An 18,352-nucleotide genomic window follows, 5' to 3' on the forward strand; every position below is an offset into this window, starting at 1 on the left:
TAAATTAAAATTGGAATTTTATTTAGCAAATTACTGTAATTTTATTTACAGGATTTATGCTCATGAATTAAAGCATTTTCCCGCTTGTGCTTGTGCAGTAATATTTGTCCATCTAAATTCTAGGCAGTGGTTTTAGTTTTATTTGGTGCAATCGTCGTGTGCCCATTTAATGTAATTTGCTGCGATAATTGACAAAGAACTCATCAAGCTTATTATTTGAATTCAAAACACTTTCAGCTTCCTCGCATAAAGGATAGCCATTACAACCATCCCCAGAGTATAGATGTCCACGGAGTTATGACGAGCTCCACTTGTTTCGGGTGCTGTAAAAAAGGATGAAACGGAAAGTCAGTAACCACATCAAGTCATCATTCATTAACCTGTAGTGGCTTCAATCGTCGTTTCTAGGAAACTCAGTTCTACGGGCCCTCTTTAGGGACACCTCCCCAAACGGATACCTGCCCCGTGAATTCCCTCCGAACTTCAGTCATTCCAGTGTCTTTCTATTCATACGCGGCTTTGAAGGGGTCTTGTCACAAATAAAAGGATGGTTAATTTTGACTTGATAATAAAAAAAAATTCATTGAACTCACCACAGTCGTCGCTCGGACGATACTTGTCGAAGGCGTCGGGGTTGGAATTTAAAACCTCCTTAAATTTTCTCTCCGGCTCGTGGAGTTGATTACCTGCAATTTCCGTTGATATGCGGAGTTCAGTGGTTAGAGGTTTTAATACACCTATATCTATGTATCGGAATTATTGGAATAGCAAATAACAAAGTGCTGGCTTTCACCGTCACGCCATCAAAAAATCAAAACCGTTCAATGGATTAGGTCCAGAATCTGGGATATGAAAGGAAGTGAATATGCAAAGATCCTCGCAAAAATTCAGGCCACTGCAATTTTTCATATGAGAGATATTCGAGGAAATGATTTACCCAAATGTTTTGCGTTTTGTATGGAGACGCCATGTTGGTGTCCAGGCAGATACAAAAGCTTAGAAATTCAACCGCACTATATTACAAAACCAAGAGCCCTTTTGAGGTGAGAATTTGTATGAATATTAGTTTTCAGCTGCTCTACTACTTCATGAACGTAAAACTCAGGAGGATCGATAATTCTTTATTTTAGAATTTTGATGTCGTCATGTGAACGCCAGCTATAGCTTCTGTAAATCCTGGAGAGTTTTACGTCGTTACAATGGCATACCTTTGCCAATGATCCCAAACTTGGCTATTTGGCACTTGTCATTCTCGGCTTTCTCTGTATGAATGTTGAACAATCGCCACTTTGGAATATTCAACGCTTTGGACACGACGTCTGCAAAATGAGCCCTGAAAAGAAAGGAAAAACTTAGGCTAAGCTTCTGGGCTAGCTTCCAAAGGCCTATTGGACAACACTAATTGGCGGAAACTAATGCGGTTCTGGGTCATTCACCTGGGTGAAGAAAGACAAGTGAAACAAAGTGTTTTTTCTAAGGAAAGCCAACCTGATAAGGCTGGGATCCAGAAATCCTAAGGTCGACGTGACATTCATTAAGTTTTTTATGAGTTGTGTTGAGTTAGAAGTTACGAACATCGAATATCATAACCAAGCTGAGTTCTCTGTACTAGCAAATCAATGCCATAACGAACCTTGAGACGCCTTAATTCTCTGAAAATGATGCCCAGTTAAAAATAATTTCTAATACATGAGGTTATACTCACTTGGAAAAGGAGCTAGCTTTAACAAATTCCAGAGACTTTTCCACAAACAGCGATGAGTCAGCCTCAATGTTCGCACAACCAATGCTATCTTGTCGGTGCAATACTATACCATGGCCGACAACTGAGAAAACAAATGACAACAAGTGATCGATCTTTTTTTTTAACAAGTAGCCTTGCAAGGTGATATGATTAGTAGAGGTTCAAGTCTCCAATGGAGGACAAAAGAACTTGGGACTGTGTGAAAAAGCTCTTTCAAGTAATTGCTACGTAGCACTCCGCTCCTAATGAAAATTTTTGGGTTCAACCCGTCGTCCCCTCACTTCCCCCAGCAATCTTGTGGCCAAAAAAAGCACTCCTTTCCGCCCAATTTTGCTCAAAATTCAACTTTGTTTGGGGTGACAGGGGAGGGGTCGCTAGTTTTACTAATATCACTGGAAAGGTCCTAACACTTTTGACCTCCATTGTGGGTTAAATAGCAAACTGCCAGAAATGAATTGCAACTTCTAATCCCATCAAGAAAGAAGAAAACTGGAAACAAATCTTGACTGTTTTTGGATGAAACCCTGACAAATCAAGGGGCATTCAATGAAAATTTTCTTCGATTTGACAACACAGTTGATCCTCTTCTTGTGGAAAGGCTTCTATTACAGACAGCTCAGTTTGTTAACAAGCGAATAGCATTAAAGTTAATAACACGTTAAAACCTCAGCTTTGCAAGAACTCAACAGACCAGGGCAGCACTGTAAGACAGATGTATGTCCTCATTTGGCTGGAACAGACTGACTCCAGATTGGAGTATTTTTTGGCTCACTCGATGTAACAGATCTTACGTACTCTAGCAATTTCTTGGTGGCCCCCGTTTTGTTCAAGTTTACTGTATTGACAAGTGTGCTACCAGAGAGAAAGTGATTAACGGAGAGAGAAGCGGAAATATCATAAGACTCTCATAATGTCAATCACCACCATCGTCTTTTATATCATTTTTTGATATAATATTCACCATCATTTTTCTCATACAAATTTCAATAACAACACCGTGTTGATATTTTGATATTCCGCAATCCTTCCCCTTTGTGAATTAATCCCTATCCACTTATTTAACAATTATTCCTCGAGCCCGAATGGGCTCTGAGTCAATAGCCTAGGAGGCCGAAGGCCGAATGGGCTATCGAATCAGAGGCCATGAGGACGAGAGGAATAATTGTTTTAGTAAACTCCAACTAGTTGGTCAAAAATATCAAGACAAAACAACTTTAGCAAGTTAAAGCTACAATAGACTTTAATCCTTTTTTGCCGCCAAAAAGTCGGCGCTTTTCGCTACTAAAGGGCTTAACATATGGCCTAGCAGTAGCTTAACCAATCAGAACGCAGCATTGATAATAGACCACTAGTTGAATATACTAATTAGGTATAGCCTTTTAAGGGGGAATTTCTAAGAGAGCTCTTTTAGAGTGACTATTTTTTATTACTCTGTAAGAGGAGACTGGATCTTTTACGTTTCAACACTGAACACCTATACCCCTTTTAGTTGAGCGGCATCAAATACCTTACGACAGAAAGACTCGCACCTGAATTGTGGCCAAACAATGGCAGGCTAACATCATTGTACAGTTGTCGACCTTCGCCCACCATATATACTCCGTGTTTTTTGCTCATGTCTCCTGACTGACAGCGAAGCATGTTTGTTGGGCCACAAGCAGAGGGGTAGTTTCCCTGAATAATAAGCAACATATATTACAAAACAATTCCCATTGACAAGAAGGAATGACGTACTTATTTTTCATTTCCTTTTGCTGAATTGTATCCCCTTTTCTGTTATGTTATAATTATTTTGCTGAAAACACAGTTTTTTTTGCTAGCTTATATTTAAACAAAGTCCGTCGACTGCTTCGAGTTGCACTTGTCTTCATAACTTAAACAAAGTCTCATAACCTAAAAGAATATGCAGCGAATTATGCTGTGCATTAACCGCGTCATGAAAACAGTTTTGAGGCCCAGAGGATACAAACAATAGAAGTGAATAAACATGATACTGTCGAACCTCCATATGCGACCACCACTTCTCGTAAGCGACCACCCTCCAACACGACCACGGATCCAAAACTGACACCAAATTTTTCCCAGTCAACGCCCTACAGAATTTTAGAATTTCTCTAAAACGACCACCTCTGGTAAGCGACCACGACCTCTTTTCGGGTCTGACGATTCTATAGTTTTCCATTGTTTTTGCTCTTCTGTGAGAGACCACTTGACACATAGTATGGTCTCTTTGTTCGCTGTATGTACCACGATAGAAGATACAGTGGCGGGTCCAGACCTTCAGATAAGGGGGTGGGGGGGGGGGGGGAGGGGTCATCCATAAGAGAGGGGCCTGGTCTCCAAAAAAAATAGTTTGGTCTAAAAATAAGGGGGCGGGGCGGGTCTCCCGGGCCCCTCCCCTGGATCGGCCACTGAGATGCATAAGGTGTACGATGAACTTTCAGTGCCAAAAACATGGAATTGAACCGTACATGTTTACATAACTTAGAAAGTGCATATTTAATTTCTCTTCCAACAAGTAGATGTGTCGGGACCATTTCTCTGAATGTGATTCAATTACCGTTAGCGATCACTAAATATAAGCATTTTGGGTGGTCGCTTACGGGAGGTTCGACTGTTCATTATCAGTTCCTGTGAAAGCCCTTTATGTTAGGAAAGGTTTGTTGTAAATTAATTTATTTCTACCGGCAGCTTCAGGAACCTTACCTCAGTAAAAACATTATAGGGATTAAACTGTCCATCCAAACTCTGGCACCTCTTGCTGGAATCAGCAGCAGTAGCATCGTTACCAACAGGATTGCTACGTACGTCCCACTTATGGTAACCGATCTGATGACAAAGAAAATAACACTAGTTGACGGGCAATATAGGAGAGAAGGTTATGAATGAAGAAAATGCAGTTAGTATATTCCCGACTGGAAAACTTACGGATCCTTTCTCTTTCTTATTTAGCACAGGCTGCCATACTAACATCAAAAACGCATAAATTTCGCGCGCTGTCGTTACCCGCTGGTTATCAAGTCGCGAATTCAGTTAAACAGCCAGTTATGTTCTCGTCTATTCACTCCGTTTTTTAACTTGCTTCTAGAATCGAACTCCGAAAGTGAAGAAGATTATAGTGTAACAAACAAATTTGAATTCAAATGAAAAATTCAGTTCAGAGGAAATAAAATAATGGTTTTAGAGTGTATATTTCTTGTATTTTCTCTGGTCACTCAGGATCGAAGCCGGGTTATGCAAGTGATGTTATTACGTCCAAGCCTTTTTGAAAATTTTTACCGCCGACCGTCCATAAAAATCTTGCCCTGCGTTCTCGTAAACCCCCGTTGCCATAAACCTCCACTATCGAAAACCTTCGCTTTTGACCGTTTCATTGTAGGCACGAGGACAAAACGCATAGAGATATAAGCATAATTAACGACTATCTGCATAACAATGTAGAATAACTTACGACCGGTGCTTGGGTTGCATTCATGATTTCAACGAAAATAGTGGACTCTTCAGCAGCAGTATTCTCCTCGCTTGAAAAGTACTGATCCTAGTAAAAGAAAATTTTACGCTTAACTTGAATAAATGACAAGCAATGTTCATTTCAGCCACATAAAACTCTTAGTCAGAACACTGATTCAGGAGTTTAATGTTCTCGTGTTAACCCTTTAAGCCGCAATATCCCCATACAAATTCTCCAGACTCATCTCCATGCATTTTCTTAGAGAATTAGTTGGGAGAATTTAATAGAGATCAAAGCACTTTTTCTTTGGTGCTCACCAGTTCTCATAATGTTTCCTTTCCGGTTTGGAGAAAATTGATGTTGGTCACTCTTGGGAATTAAAGGGTTAATGTTCTTGCCGATGGGGTACTCTTGGTTTGCACCAAAGTTACAAGGCAGCCATGTTAGTTAACAAAATAAAACATTTTTTTTGCAGAATTTGCATGAAAATGAGTTTAGTTTCTAGCGGAAAAAGACGTTTTTATTCTTGTCAGCCGACATGGCCGTTGTGAGGTTCGACGGTCCGCAAACAAGCAGTATCCTCGGCAGTCTGTAAAATTTACTGGTGTGAAAAGAGCAAGAAATAAGTAGTCAATGAAAAATTATCTTTAAATGAAAACTCTCTTAAACGGACACCAAATGATCTCCATTTCCTCCAGAAACGCCTGAATTTACTCTGACTAGCGTAGCGGTCACCCTTTTCTAATGTTAGGGAGGGTAACTTTTCCCTATATAAACACTTTGGCTCACCCAGCCGGGTCAGCTCGGCGAAGGCGAGACAATCAGAACATGCGCGAGTGCTCTTGTCTTGGGCAAAAGGATTGAATATTTTCTCATATGAACGTGCGCTAGAGCTTACTCGGCTGAGAGGGCCACCCCCTTTGCCATATAACAGGGGCTAAGGCACTTTAACATCAGGTTTTCGGGGTTACATGCAATGGGAGCAAAGAAAAGTACCAGAAAGTTTGCTACTAGTAAAAAAAATGTTCTTTTCTTCTTTTTTTTTTTTTCGTTGCTGTCGCAGTCGTCGTTTCTATTGCTCCCTAGTAGTAGTGCCAGAATGGAGTGTTTGAAATAATGGTTTACAATGCTACAGATACATGTGAAGTCACTGTTATGTCAACTCACCATTAAAATCATTCCTGACAGTGCCGGTCCAGTAAAATTTGCACTAGCTTTCATGAAATACAAAGTCCCTGCATCATTTACTGGCATGAGATTGTTACAAACCCATCGCTTGTTTCCGTCTTTTTTCAGTTTATGGATAACAAGCGAACGGCCCTGGATACTGTACCTTCCAAACAGTGGCAGGTTATAATCCTCGTGCTGTTCGATGTACTCTGTAAGGTTTAAAAAGGATCCGTATTTTCCACTCAAGTCGCCGATTTCATATTCATCGTCCGTTCCTAGAAAATAGACAAAATTGTGTAGTACCCTATTTGTTAAGTTTTCACAAGGTGAAAAATCGCTGTTTGCACGTCTTAGAAGACGAAACATAATATGTGATCTTTGCAGTTATTTCATTTCAAAATTTCAAAAGTTGAAATTCTCATGCGCGAGTAACAAGGATTATGAACGTAAAGCAAGAGCCGATCAGCAACGCCGGGCAGAACCAATCAAACAAACAGTTGGCTTTCGAAAAGTTTCATCAGTATGGAATCTCGATCTGCAGTCGTTTCTCAGACGTAACAGGGAGTTTAAGCAACAAATTAACGACGGCGACGGCTAGGAAAACGTCATTTAAAAAGTGAATTCGCGCTGCTTCAAACTTTATCGCGCTTATTCCATCTCGTTTAATTCGTCAAAAGTTGGCAATTTTTTCTGGAGTTGAATTCTAAAGGACTGTATCAAAGTTCAGGAAAAGAAAAAGAAAGTTGTTGTCTTGTGTTTCCTTCCTCGACAAAACGTGAAATTTAAGGCACTTTCACGTTGTAGTCGTGCAACGACGGTTAATCCGGAAATGACAAAAAAGCGTGATGCACTTGCAAAGTTGTTGTTTTGCTAATCCAAACCTATTGCTTTTTTGCCGTTCTTGTTGCCGTCGCCGTCGTCGTTACTTAAGGAAACCAGTGGTGGCGTCTTGAGATGTCGGTTCTAGTGTTTTCTCAGGCTACCATGCAAAGCAATGGCTGTGCCGTTCTCCGCAATGTCGTCTCAGCTATGACTTCTCAACCCTTTTAACCCTAATATTAAAATTATTATTCGCATTTGTTGTCCCTATACGTTTTCAATAGAAGTAGTAGGGAGAATTTGTTGAAGTATCAATTACACTTCCCTCAATTCTCATCACCACTCTGTTTTCTAAAGCATTGACATTATAAGGAGAAATTTCATGCTGACCACTCTTAGGGCTTAAAGGGTTAAAAAATCCCGTTGACTTAGAGATCTTTGAGATACAAAATAAGATGTATGAGGCAACATTTATCTCAATAGGTAGCATTAAAAGTAGGAGGTTGTTCAAGATACGTATCTCTACTGTAGAATGCATATGGTATCAAATGAATGCCCATTCTCTGTTACACACGTTATGGACTATTTGGCATCTTAAAATTCGAATTAAAGGATTCCTTAATTTTTCCGAATTGAAGTCCAAGGTTTTCAGGTTTGACGGTGCTGTTTGAGGGAATCGCTTAGTAAAAAGCGTTGATCATAATTTACCCAAACCTTGAGGAATGAACTTAGCGTTTCCCTTGCTATTCAGAGGCAATTTTTTGGCATGCACCAGTGAGCGTAACTTTAACATTCCCGCGAGAGTTTGCATGCACATTTGCGATAATTTCCGTGATACTTTGCAAAACGTGCATAGGATGTGTAGCACGAAACAGAAGTCGCAACAGCGTTAACCCTAGACTTGCCTACAAGTCGAGCTCAAATTTTTTCACGAGCGCGAAGCGCGAGGGGTAGATTTTTTATGTTTTCTGCGGCAAAAGCGAGCAAGAGAGCGAAAGCTCGACTTGTTTCCCCTACATAAAATCGCATCAAGTGACGTCATTTTGGCGCGAACTATTTGCTTCCCTGTCGCGTGTGTTGTCGCGTGCGTGTGTCCTCGCGAGCTGTGAAAGTATGTAAAAGCAAACAAATGACGGAAAACAATTCCGATAAGAGAAAGCTGAAGTAAATAAAGGAATGTTCAATACAAAAAACGGGTAATGAACAAAAGTGCCGTCTTGGGATATTTGTGAGTTCAGTTTCCAGACGTTTCGGGCTCGTTGCGAGGTTTGCATTCGCATGAAAGAAAATATAAAAAATAAAAACTTTGTAGTGCGCGCGCTCAAAACGAAACAAGTCGGTAATGTTTTTTCGCTAAGTGGTTGCCAGGAAAATCTGACCTTCGTAAAGTACTCAATGGAGGAAGGTAAAACGTCAATTTAAATTTGGATCAAAATAGTTCAAGACACGTTTCATGTGGCGTGATCGGGTTTGATTGACGGCGCATTAGCCGTTCGTGATGTGATAAAACCTACAGTAGGAAATTTGGCGTGCTGCAGGGGATAAAAGTCCTTCGCGCGGGGGCCAACTACACGAAACCGGAAATGAGAAGCGAAGGACTTAGAGAAAGTCTATGGTTACCCTTTAAGTCTCAATATCCAGTTCTCCAAACCGATCTCCATACCAGGATAGTTCCTTAAAGAATTTACGGAGAGAATTCGTCAAAAGATCAGAGCATTTTGAATTCCATTTGGTCATCATTTTATACATTCTCGTTGACTTTTCTCTTGATTAAGTATTGACCTTGTAAAAGCTAGTTTAAAATAAAAAAAAGAAGCTAATTACCTGTCCCTGCAGGAGGGCTTGTCTTGATATTGATGTTGAATGGATTCCAGTGATCTCCTGCGATAAGTCCAGAACACGAATCCTTTGCGGACAAATGCTTGTACTCGGGACTTGGATAAGCGTGTATGTGATACCCTTCAGCTTTGTTGGCGAGACCACTTAGGCTGAATACACTTGTTGTGGGATCAAAGGGAGATGCCTGAGTAAACTTGATAGATCCACTTACACCATCATTGACTTGAGCATCAAAAGAAACTTCAAACTCCTTTCGTTTGAGAGTCATGATCTTTGCGCAGGCGATTGGCTTTCCTGGGTCGCTTACTGAAAACAAAACTATCGTTTTACCGATAACAGAGTTAGCACCACTTAAGGGCAAGTTAGTGTCGGTGAAGGCCACTTTACTTTGTGATTGCGTTGGGGTTGCCAAGGAAACTTTGACATCTCCATGCTTGGAAGACAGGTCACCAATGGGACAATTGTCATGCATGGTCTGGTTACAGTTTTCACCGTTGCTGTTTGTAGGGTTGAACCTCTCACCCAGTGTCTTGCAGTAGGTTGTGTGGTCTGAGGAGTCAACGTCGACCACTCCTTGGTTTATTTGCCAAGTAAACTGGTTGGATGATTGTGCATCGTTGACAAAAAAGAGATCAACAAAAATAGAAGTATCCGAGTTCTGATTCGCTTGTCTCAAATAGATAAATCCCGCAACTGGAGCCTTGAAAACAGCTACAGCAGTTGTTATCATGTGTTGATTAGGACGTATTAGTGCGCATGCTTTGGGAGTGTCGCCGCTGTAAAGCACAAGTGTCCTACCCATAATGCTGCGAGGTCCTCTAGTTGGAATGACCAAGTTCTGATCTGTGTGATTCATTTCTGCATTACCCGGTGTTATGTCTCCAAGCATTTTCCCCAAGTCTCCAACTGCGCAGGCCTCAAATCTTGAATTACTGCCAAACCTACACTGGGTGGCGTAGTCTTCAGCTTTCATGGCCATCTCAGGATCAAACACTGCTCCCACTGCGCTTGAGTTACAGCTGAAGGCCGCATTACCATCGTAGATCATTGGCAGCTCTTTAATGCTCCACATCAGAGTTTCGTCGACGCCAGTTAAGTTGACAATAACACTTGTGGGGCCGTTAACTTGAGGCTGAGAAAAAAAGACGTCACCCTTTATTCCGCCCATGCTGAAAACAGCTTTTAAACCATGGTCATTATGGGAGGACGAGGAGACAAGACCTGAAATTAAATTGAAAGAGATTGTAACCTGGCAATGGACTTATTATAAATCTAAATTCTTGCACGACAAGGGGACAGTAGGCCTTCAATCGATTATCCAATTCCGCTTTTGTTGAAATACCCGTTTCCCGAGTTTTCGCGTCTATGAGGTACCTATAGCCTGGATTCGATTGAATACAATAATTCTTGGCTTCCATGTTTGCCATAGCTGCGCAGCTATTCTCAGAATTTTTGCTACACTTTTGTCAGGTTAAAATGTTTAAATGAGCCAAAAACGTACACATTTGTACGTACTTTTTCACTTTAATAAATGATATGCGATTCTTAGTAAATCATTTTAGAGGAACTAAATCGTTCAGCTAAATTTTTATAACCACCTGGCCCTATTCATTCAAGCTCTTAGGTGGATAACGAGGAGGGATAATATCCAGGACCTGGTTCCTCAAAGTTGTTTTAGTTTAAACCAAGACTAAGTCTAATCTTAAGCACGGTTTTCTTGTCTTAGAGCATGTAACTCAAGCTTACAAAATACTGTTGAGCCTAGCTTTACTCTGAGATACAGTCATGTTACATTAAGCAATGTATAGGAAAGTAAATACAAAAACTGGAACAAAATTTTAATCCTGGATCATCGCCAATCGGTCTTTCAGGAACCGGGCCCTGTGGATAGTGTAGTTCGGTATAATAATAAATTAATAATCTTCTAGACTTTGTATGATTTTATATTATCGCGTTTCAGATGCAAAGAAAGCAAGTTACTATGACTCTAAGCTCGCCTCTCGTTAAGTAGATCATGGATAATAGAGGAGACTGGTTTTGAAAGGTGCGGCAAGCAAAAGAGATAAAAACAATGGTTTAATACAGTCCTTGCTGGAAGCTGCCGGACGGTACACAATTCTCTGTTTTCTGTAAATAAAACGCAACGTTTTTATTGGTCAAAAAGAACTTCGTGCACCGTCAGGTTCACAAAAACATAAAACAAAGAAGTCTGACGCGCTTCATTACCATTGTACTTTATTAGCTAAGAGAAGAGTTATGGAGCTGAGCTTTTTCTTACAATTCACCATTTTCACATAGACAAATATACAATAATGCACCTTGCTTACCCCACCACCCCCCCGCCCCCCCCCCCCCCCAATCTTTTGCATAAACATTGTCTTGGATTTTTCTTGGGATGACTGTAATACCCAGGAGAAATTGAAAACAATAGTTATGCAAAATTTTGAGGGGTAAACAAAGCGCGTTATGGTCTATATGAAAATGGTAAATAATAAGTTACAAGAGTTACCATCTTTTTTAAATATTTAATAATTAAAATATTTTGTAGTGATATATTAGTACGCAATGTAATTGTTACCATAGTTCAAAAAATTGTCTTTTTTCATGCAGACTCCTCAAAAAGCAGTTGACATTCATTGATATGTGCATTCTACCAATCATTTTAGGCAGTAATTTTGTTATTGTCTTCTTCGCGGGCCAGTGAACTCTTTGGTCATATTCCTGGATCGCCAAGATGCTAAGACAGCTACATTGTAAGCTCCGCGCCTCTGTCTTGTGTGACGTCCGTCGTTTATATATACAGTCATTGACAAACTGACGTCAGAGATGGAATCCCGGCACCAAAGCATATTCCAATTTTGGTCAGCGCCGGCTGTTGTGTGTTCTTTTATATTTATTCCGCATAAATTAAGACGGATCCGTGGATTCTGTTTATGAGCCACATTCGACTAGTATTAAAATTACAGGTTCCTACCGGCTAAAAACTAGATACGTGTTCCATTACTATGGGCAATAATCGTATCAGTCCAAGCCCATGTTTTAAAAACCTTGGATCGTGGTTTGACAGCAACTCAAAGCATGACTGATCATATAAACAAGGCTTGTAATGCGGCATTTTATCATTTACACAACTTGAGACGTATTAAGAAATACCTGTCGAGAGATTCTTTAATTACTTTGGTTCATGCCTTTATAACCAGCCGTCTTGACTTTCGTAATGGTTTATTGTTTGGCTTACCAAAGGCGCAGATCGCTAAATTACAGCGCGCACAAAATGCAGCAGCAAGACTTATTCTTGGCATCGGAAAGTTTTCTCACATTACACCGGCGCTTTACGAGCTGCACTGGCTGCCGTAGCCTGCGAGCAAGCTCTCCTATTTGGGTGCCGGTTTCTTTGCGTATTGACTATAAAGTTTTACTTTTGACTTTCAAATGTATTTATGGCCTAGCGCCAACTTATCTTAGCGATCTTATTAGTATAAAATCGAAATCATTATATAATCCAAGGTCTACTGGTAAGCTCTTATTGGACCATCCCAAGGCAGGTGGTGTGCGCACTACGATCGCGATGCATTGTGGAATCAAAATTTTCAAGATGGCGGCGAAGGTCGAGAAATTTCGCAGGTTATATGCTTTACTTTTCAATAGATACAGTTCTTTCCTTAGATCGTTTTTCTAGATTTCATAAGCTAATATTTGTTTAGATTTTTTCTGTGAAGAAAAACAAATCAATATTCTTCATTTCAATCTAAAACGTGGAGCCCGAAGATTCCTCCTGTAAGAGCATGAAATTTGAACCCGGTTTTTAAGAAGCTACAATTTCCATTATATTGCCCGTGGAAAGTAGGAGATAGTTGTAAGTGTTTCTACAAACCTTGTTCTACGCTAATTTCTTATCGCTCCCCAACGCGCCCCACGTTTTGTGACACTTTTTCCGAATTGAAACCGGCATGTTTTCATGAGAAAATGTAGCCTCGCGAAGACCAATGTGACATGTTACTGGAAGTGTTACTGTTGTAATCACAAGCTGATCACAAAATAGCGGGGCAGCGGCGACTGGTTCCTCCAGACAATAGCATTAGGTGAGCATAAAATGTTCGAAATTGGTATATAAATAGGCTGATGAGTACTCTGATGTAGGAATGTCTGTTTTTGTAATAGGACTAAAAAAAGCATAATAAAATTGCAGTCATACATGTGATTCCCTTTATGCAGGTATAAAATCAGTAGGATAAGAATTACAGGTATTAAATTAAAATATGATAAGTTTGATTAAACAGTTAGGCCCTGTGCATTTTGAAACCAGCCATCCTTTATGAAAAATGGTTTTTGGGAGAATTGCAAGAATAGTGCAGTGTAGAAGAAGAGTTTCATAACATCCACCAAGCTTGCATTTTTTTTTTATTCAGAGAAATATGCACATCACTCTTGAGAAAAGAAAATCATAATCTACTTCCAAGATTGGTGTGTGTTGTTGTGTGGATGTTATGACTTTGTCAGTTTCTTGCCTAGTCCCTGTTTTATTCAGTGGTGATTAGCCTCTGTAGCAGGCATTTAAAAGGAAAGGGAAAGGGGTTTTGGGCACACGAGAAATGCGAAGAGTGCACGAGGAAGGAGGGAGTGATTTCAACATTCACCTGGTCGATGTTTATGGCAGGCATTTCCCTCCCTCCCTCCCTCACATTTCTCTTGCACCAAGACCCACTTTCCCTTTTCTTTGAAATGCCTGCCGCACAGGCTAAGTGATGTCATTCAATCTGTTTACCTGTTTACACTGTTTAATACATATCAAGCAATTTGCATATTTTGGTGGCTTTAGTCAAAATATAGATTGCTTGATCATTGAATGTACTTTTGATATTGGAAAACCAAGGCTGAAAAAATGGTGACAGGGAAAGGAAATAGAAAAAGTGGAACAATGAGGCGGTAAAATCGTGAGACTAAGAACATGAATTAACTAAGTAAGCCTAAAGAGATTCTTATATAAATAGTAGTTAGCACAAGTTTAGGCTATTTATGTTTTTAAATGGGTTCATATTTTCTGAAGAAGAAATGTAGCTAAGTGTATTTGTGCCCTTATTCCTTATATAAAGTCTGCATACTAAATTAGAAGTTATGTGAGAATGGACATAAAAAGAGGAATGTATTTAAATTTAAACATTGGCATTTACATTGCAGTTGGAGTGATAAGACAGCTTTGTCTCCAAAGAAGATTCTAAATGTTGATTTATCTCTGCTCAAGTGTACAGATTTTTTTCATAGATTTCAAAAATAAGAACCTGTTTCAAATTTAGGCTAAACAGGTTTTTATATAGAGGGGGCTCATCTGGCATATTTTAGCCTAACAGGTCCTTAAAATTCAGGTTCTAAGTCAGGGGGTTTTACTGTACTACTAGGATCCACCTCTGCAATAACTGGTGACCCAAAAGCCTTCTTTACGGACAACCGCTTCATACAGACACCTGATCAAGGCTGTGCTCTAGCAGAGCCCTGTGGCCCCTGGCACCTAACTTTTGCTTTTGGGTGACAAGAAAATCTCAGACTTTTCATACAAATCATATGCTGGGCAGTCTAGATTTTACAGGTTCAGAGACCTGGGCTCCTTTCAATGTTCCTTAGAGCACAGCCTTGCTCATCATTACAGACAGCTTGCTTTGTTCCCTGGAAAAAAGCCCTTAAATTTTCTCTAAATTAAGATGGACAATTTCTACGGTCCCTCAGTGTCTGTATAACAGAGTTGACTGTGAGTATGATGAGACCTATGACACCATATTTAAATTATAAAATTGGGGTGAGGAGAAAGGAAAGGGGTCTCAAGATATGTTGCCCCAGCCCTGATTACAGGAGATTTGTAAACATGTATGAATTCCACATTTTGAAGAGTTTTTATAATCCAAAAAATATGTGATAACATGTGTTTGTACATACTGACACAATCATTAAACAAATAGTGGCTGAAGCTTTTAAAATCTATTGACTGCATCAGGCTTTGTAATCACAAATATGCCATTTTCAGTTTCAATCCAGTTATAAGACATTCTATGACTCATACCAATAGAAAATATATGGGCAAATAAAGATGCTCAATGTTATATTATCAATAAAGAGGACCCAAGTTCATTGTACACAAATACTCTCTACTTTATTTACTCGTCTTCACGTGATGATAAATACAGATGTTAAGCAAAACGAAATGCAGACTTGGTGCCAACAGAGAAACAAGTCCTTGAAAAGATGACCCCCTCAACTTCGAGTCTCTTGTTACAGCTAGCAAGTGAACATCTTGCAATGCTGAATGACAAAACAAAATAAGCTCACTGTGTTTAAATACCGTGGCCGGGTATTCTGAAGAAGCTCATAGTATTTTATGAGTACATGTATGTATATCACAGCTATACATATCAGTACCTCTTAGCATTAGTTGCACTGATTTCACGGTGAATTCAAACTTTTCGGCGAACCGCGGGTCTTACCTCCATTGCTTTTCATGACTGAAGCTTTGAACAAAGCGTTTCTGTGCCGACTTTTCTCGGTCAGTTGCAAACAGGATGCAAGTGATTACGAACAAAATACACCAGAATACAATTATCAACGGAATGAGACTGTTTTTTCCCTGAGAATTGGACAGACTTTCTTTTTCAAGAGCTTCCGGAAGAGATTCAAAGCAAAATCGTATATATCTACAGCGTAATTAACGCGAATATTCACTCCGCAGTCGAGATGTTCACTCCACGCCATCTTGACACAAATGATCAGATTTTGAATACCGCCCATGATGCTTAGCGATCGTAGTGCGCACACCGCCTGATCCCAAGGGAAAGATGCTTACAACATTGGGTGCAAGATCATTTTCAGCAGCAGCTCCGAAACTCTGGAATGGCCTACCCGTGGAGTTTCGTCAAGCAACATCACTTAACAGTTTTAAATCTCGACTTAAAACCTATCTTTTTAAGAAGTATTTTTATAGTTTGTAACTTAGTTTATTTTATTCTCACGGTATTATGTATTTTCGTTTTCTCTTAAACATATGATTGTGAAGCGCTATTGATCAGAATATGTAAATACGCACTATATAAATTGGTAATTATTATAATTATTATTCTAAAAGTTCGACTGATTCTCCTGGGAAACCACTAGTTTTGTTGGCAAAACAGAGAATGTTGCTGACAATACATCAAGTTTTTGGAAAGCTGTGCGAATATATTAGTTTTGACTTACAAAAGAATTTAATTGAATTCATTTAAAAAGTAACGAAACAAAAAATAAATAAAGTAAATAGAAATAATCATGTCACGTCAATTAAGCAAGCAACTACTGGCCTACGGCTTCCAATGAAAAGTCTGAAAAAACTCAATTTTTTAGTGCTTTTTCATCATGTGGGGTTGTTAACATTTACATGAAAGAAAAATACGATTGAAAGGCGAAAGCAAAACACAAATCCATTGTATTCTGAAGCACGGATTTTACAAGAGGTGCTTTTGATGCTTGAATGAAATGCACACTCAAGAAATAATAATTTGAACAACGTCTCCATGACTGGTCAACTCAATTGGTGCTTTTCCCCCATATAAACGTTCTAATGTTAACGTATTTGCATGAAAGAAAACAGGACGCACATCACACTGATGTCAGCTTAGCTTAATGAAGCCGGCTGACACCTGTTCCTTGGCAAAAGACTTAACTGATATCAACTAAGACAAGAGCTATAATCATGATCTTTATCATAGCTCTTGACTAAGATAAATGAAAAATAATTGTTTATTTCATAGTAATCCTCTAAGGTAACAAACCAAAAGTGAACATGCAGGGTCATTAACTTTGCACTTACTTGCAAATGTCAACAAGCCGGCCACTAGAATCATTAAAACGTTTCGTGTCTTCATATCGGGAGCAAATGGTTAAAATGTTAAACTAGTTTTATCGATATATATTTAGTATTTGAAGTAAAGGCCTTTAAATCGAATACAAAATGACATAAACATCGGTGTAAATATTAACACTGGCATGCTTGAACTTTGAGTCTTTTATTACAGTCGGTATTGTGCAAGGACAGGTAAAAAGATTTCACAATTCAAGCATGTCGAAAAATAAACATTGGTTTCTATTATTACAACCGCAACAAGGATACTAGTAGTCTCTGGTTTGCTCGCACTGACATTTTCTAATTTATCAACAATTCTTCCTCATTCTGTTTTTTTTTGCGAAGAGCGGTGCATTACCGTCCTGTGTCGGCATCAAGTTAGGCTTCTTCAGGGGGGAAAACTGTGATTCTAAACGCAGACTACCTCTGACGCGATTAATAGCGAGGCAAAGCCTTCACTGACACGAAGCTGAGTGTTTTAAAAAAGCGAAACGACAGCTTGGTCTAACAACTTGCTGACAAACTCGCTCGCTCAGCGGTAAACGGTGAGACAAAGGTGTCAGAAGACGAAAAAAGCACCGATTTCATTGAGTTTGTAGTAACGAAAGTTGAGGGACGCCACAACTACTATTTTGCCTCAAAAAATGTGAAACTTGCTTCCTCAAAGCTGTTATCCTGTGTTATGTCATCTACAAAAGTCATGTAATAAACTAGTTCAGTCTGGTTTGCATGCCCTGAAGACATATGAATGTTTTCTAAGCTTCTCACCTGTACAGAGGAAAAGGCAGCCTGCATAAACTGCACTGGCTATAGCCAGTTTTGTATTCGCCATAATAAGGAAGAAGTTCGGCCTGTAATTAAGTTGATGCTGATCGATAAATGCTCAACTAATTCCTCGAACAGAGCGCTGCAAATGTCACGCCACAACGCGTAATTTGCATAAAAAATGCCAGGCTCAAATTCAACACTGTTGACGGTCACGGAAAATTGGGTTTACCTTGGTGTAAGAACCTGCGAACTTTTTCTTTGCTTTGCACCTTTTGTTTTTCTAGGTTCTATTGTGTTTACTTCTTTGGCTTCTTTGTTTTACGCCACCCGTGAGTTTGAAAGGTTCTTACACACCGAGGTTGGGCCGGAAAATTAGTCACGCAGATCGGAAAACACAACACCCATTACAAAAGCTGTCAGTGAAAAGTTTTGCCGTGACTGCTCCAGACATCACGAATGGTTTACATGCCTTGTTTCTGGAATTCATGAAACAAATTTCTTAGACTGAAGAAAAACGGGGAAATCTTTGGAATAGAGTTACGAATTGTCCACGGTCGATATTATTAAAATTCTAACATGACTCCGAGGCATTAGGGTTAAAATTACAAATTTCTAACGACTCCATTGTCTCGCAATTCCCAGAAGAGACTTGAGCACAAAGAAAACCAAACCAAATGTAGAAAAATGATCAGAATTAAAG

General features: G+C 39.5%; 1 protein-coding gene across 1 annotated transcript; it reads right to left on the minus strand.

Annotated features, from left to right (window-relative positions):
• On the minus strand, nucleotides 1-17,781 carry LOC140932716 (uncharacterized). Its single transcript, XM_073382224.1, has 10 exons — nucleotides 17,653-17,781; nucleotides 9,009-10,244; nucleotides 6,363-6,640; nucleotides 5,196-5,282; nucleotides 4,451-4,573; nucleotides 3,274-3,418; nucleotides 1,706-1,826; nucleotides 1,209-1,333; nucleotides 594-686; nucleotides 1-323 (listed from the first exon to the last, which is right to left on the minus strand). Exons 1-10 carry the CDS (start codon nucleotides 17,714-17,716, stop codon nucleotides 223-225), a joined length of 2,373 nt encoding a protein of 790 aa, XP_073238325.1. The 5' UTR covers nucleotides 17,717-17,781; the 3' UTR covers nucleotides 1-222.
• Between the last annotated feature and the right edge of the window lie 571 nt (nucleotides 17,782-18,352).

The sequence above is a fragment of the Porites lutea genome, chromosome 4 (assembly GCF_958299795.1).
Source record: "Porites lutea chromosome 4, jaPorLute2.1, whole genome shotgun sequence".
NCBI classification, from domain to species: domain Eukaryota; kingdom Metazoa; phylum Cnidaria; class Anthozoa; order Scleractinia; family Poritidae; genus Porites; species Porites lutea.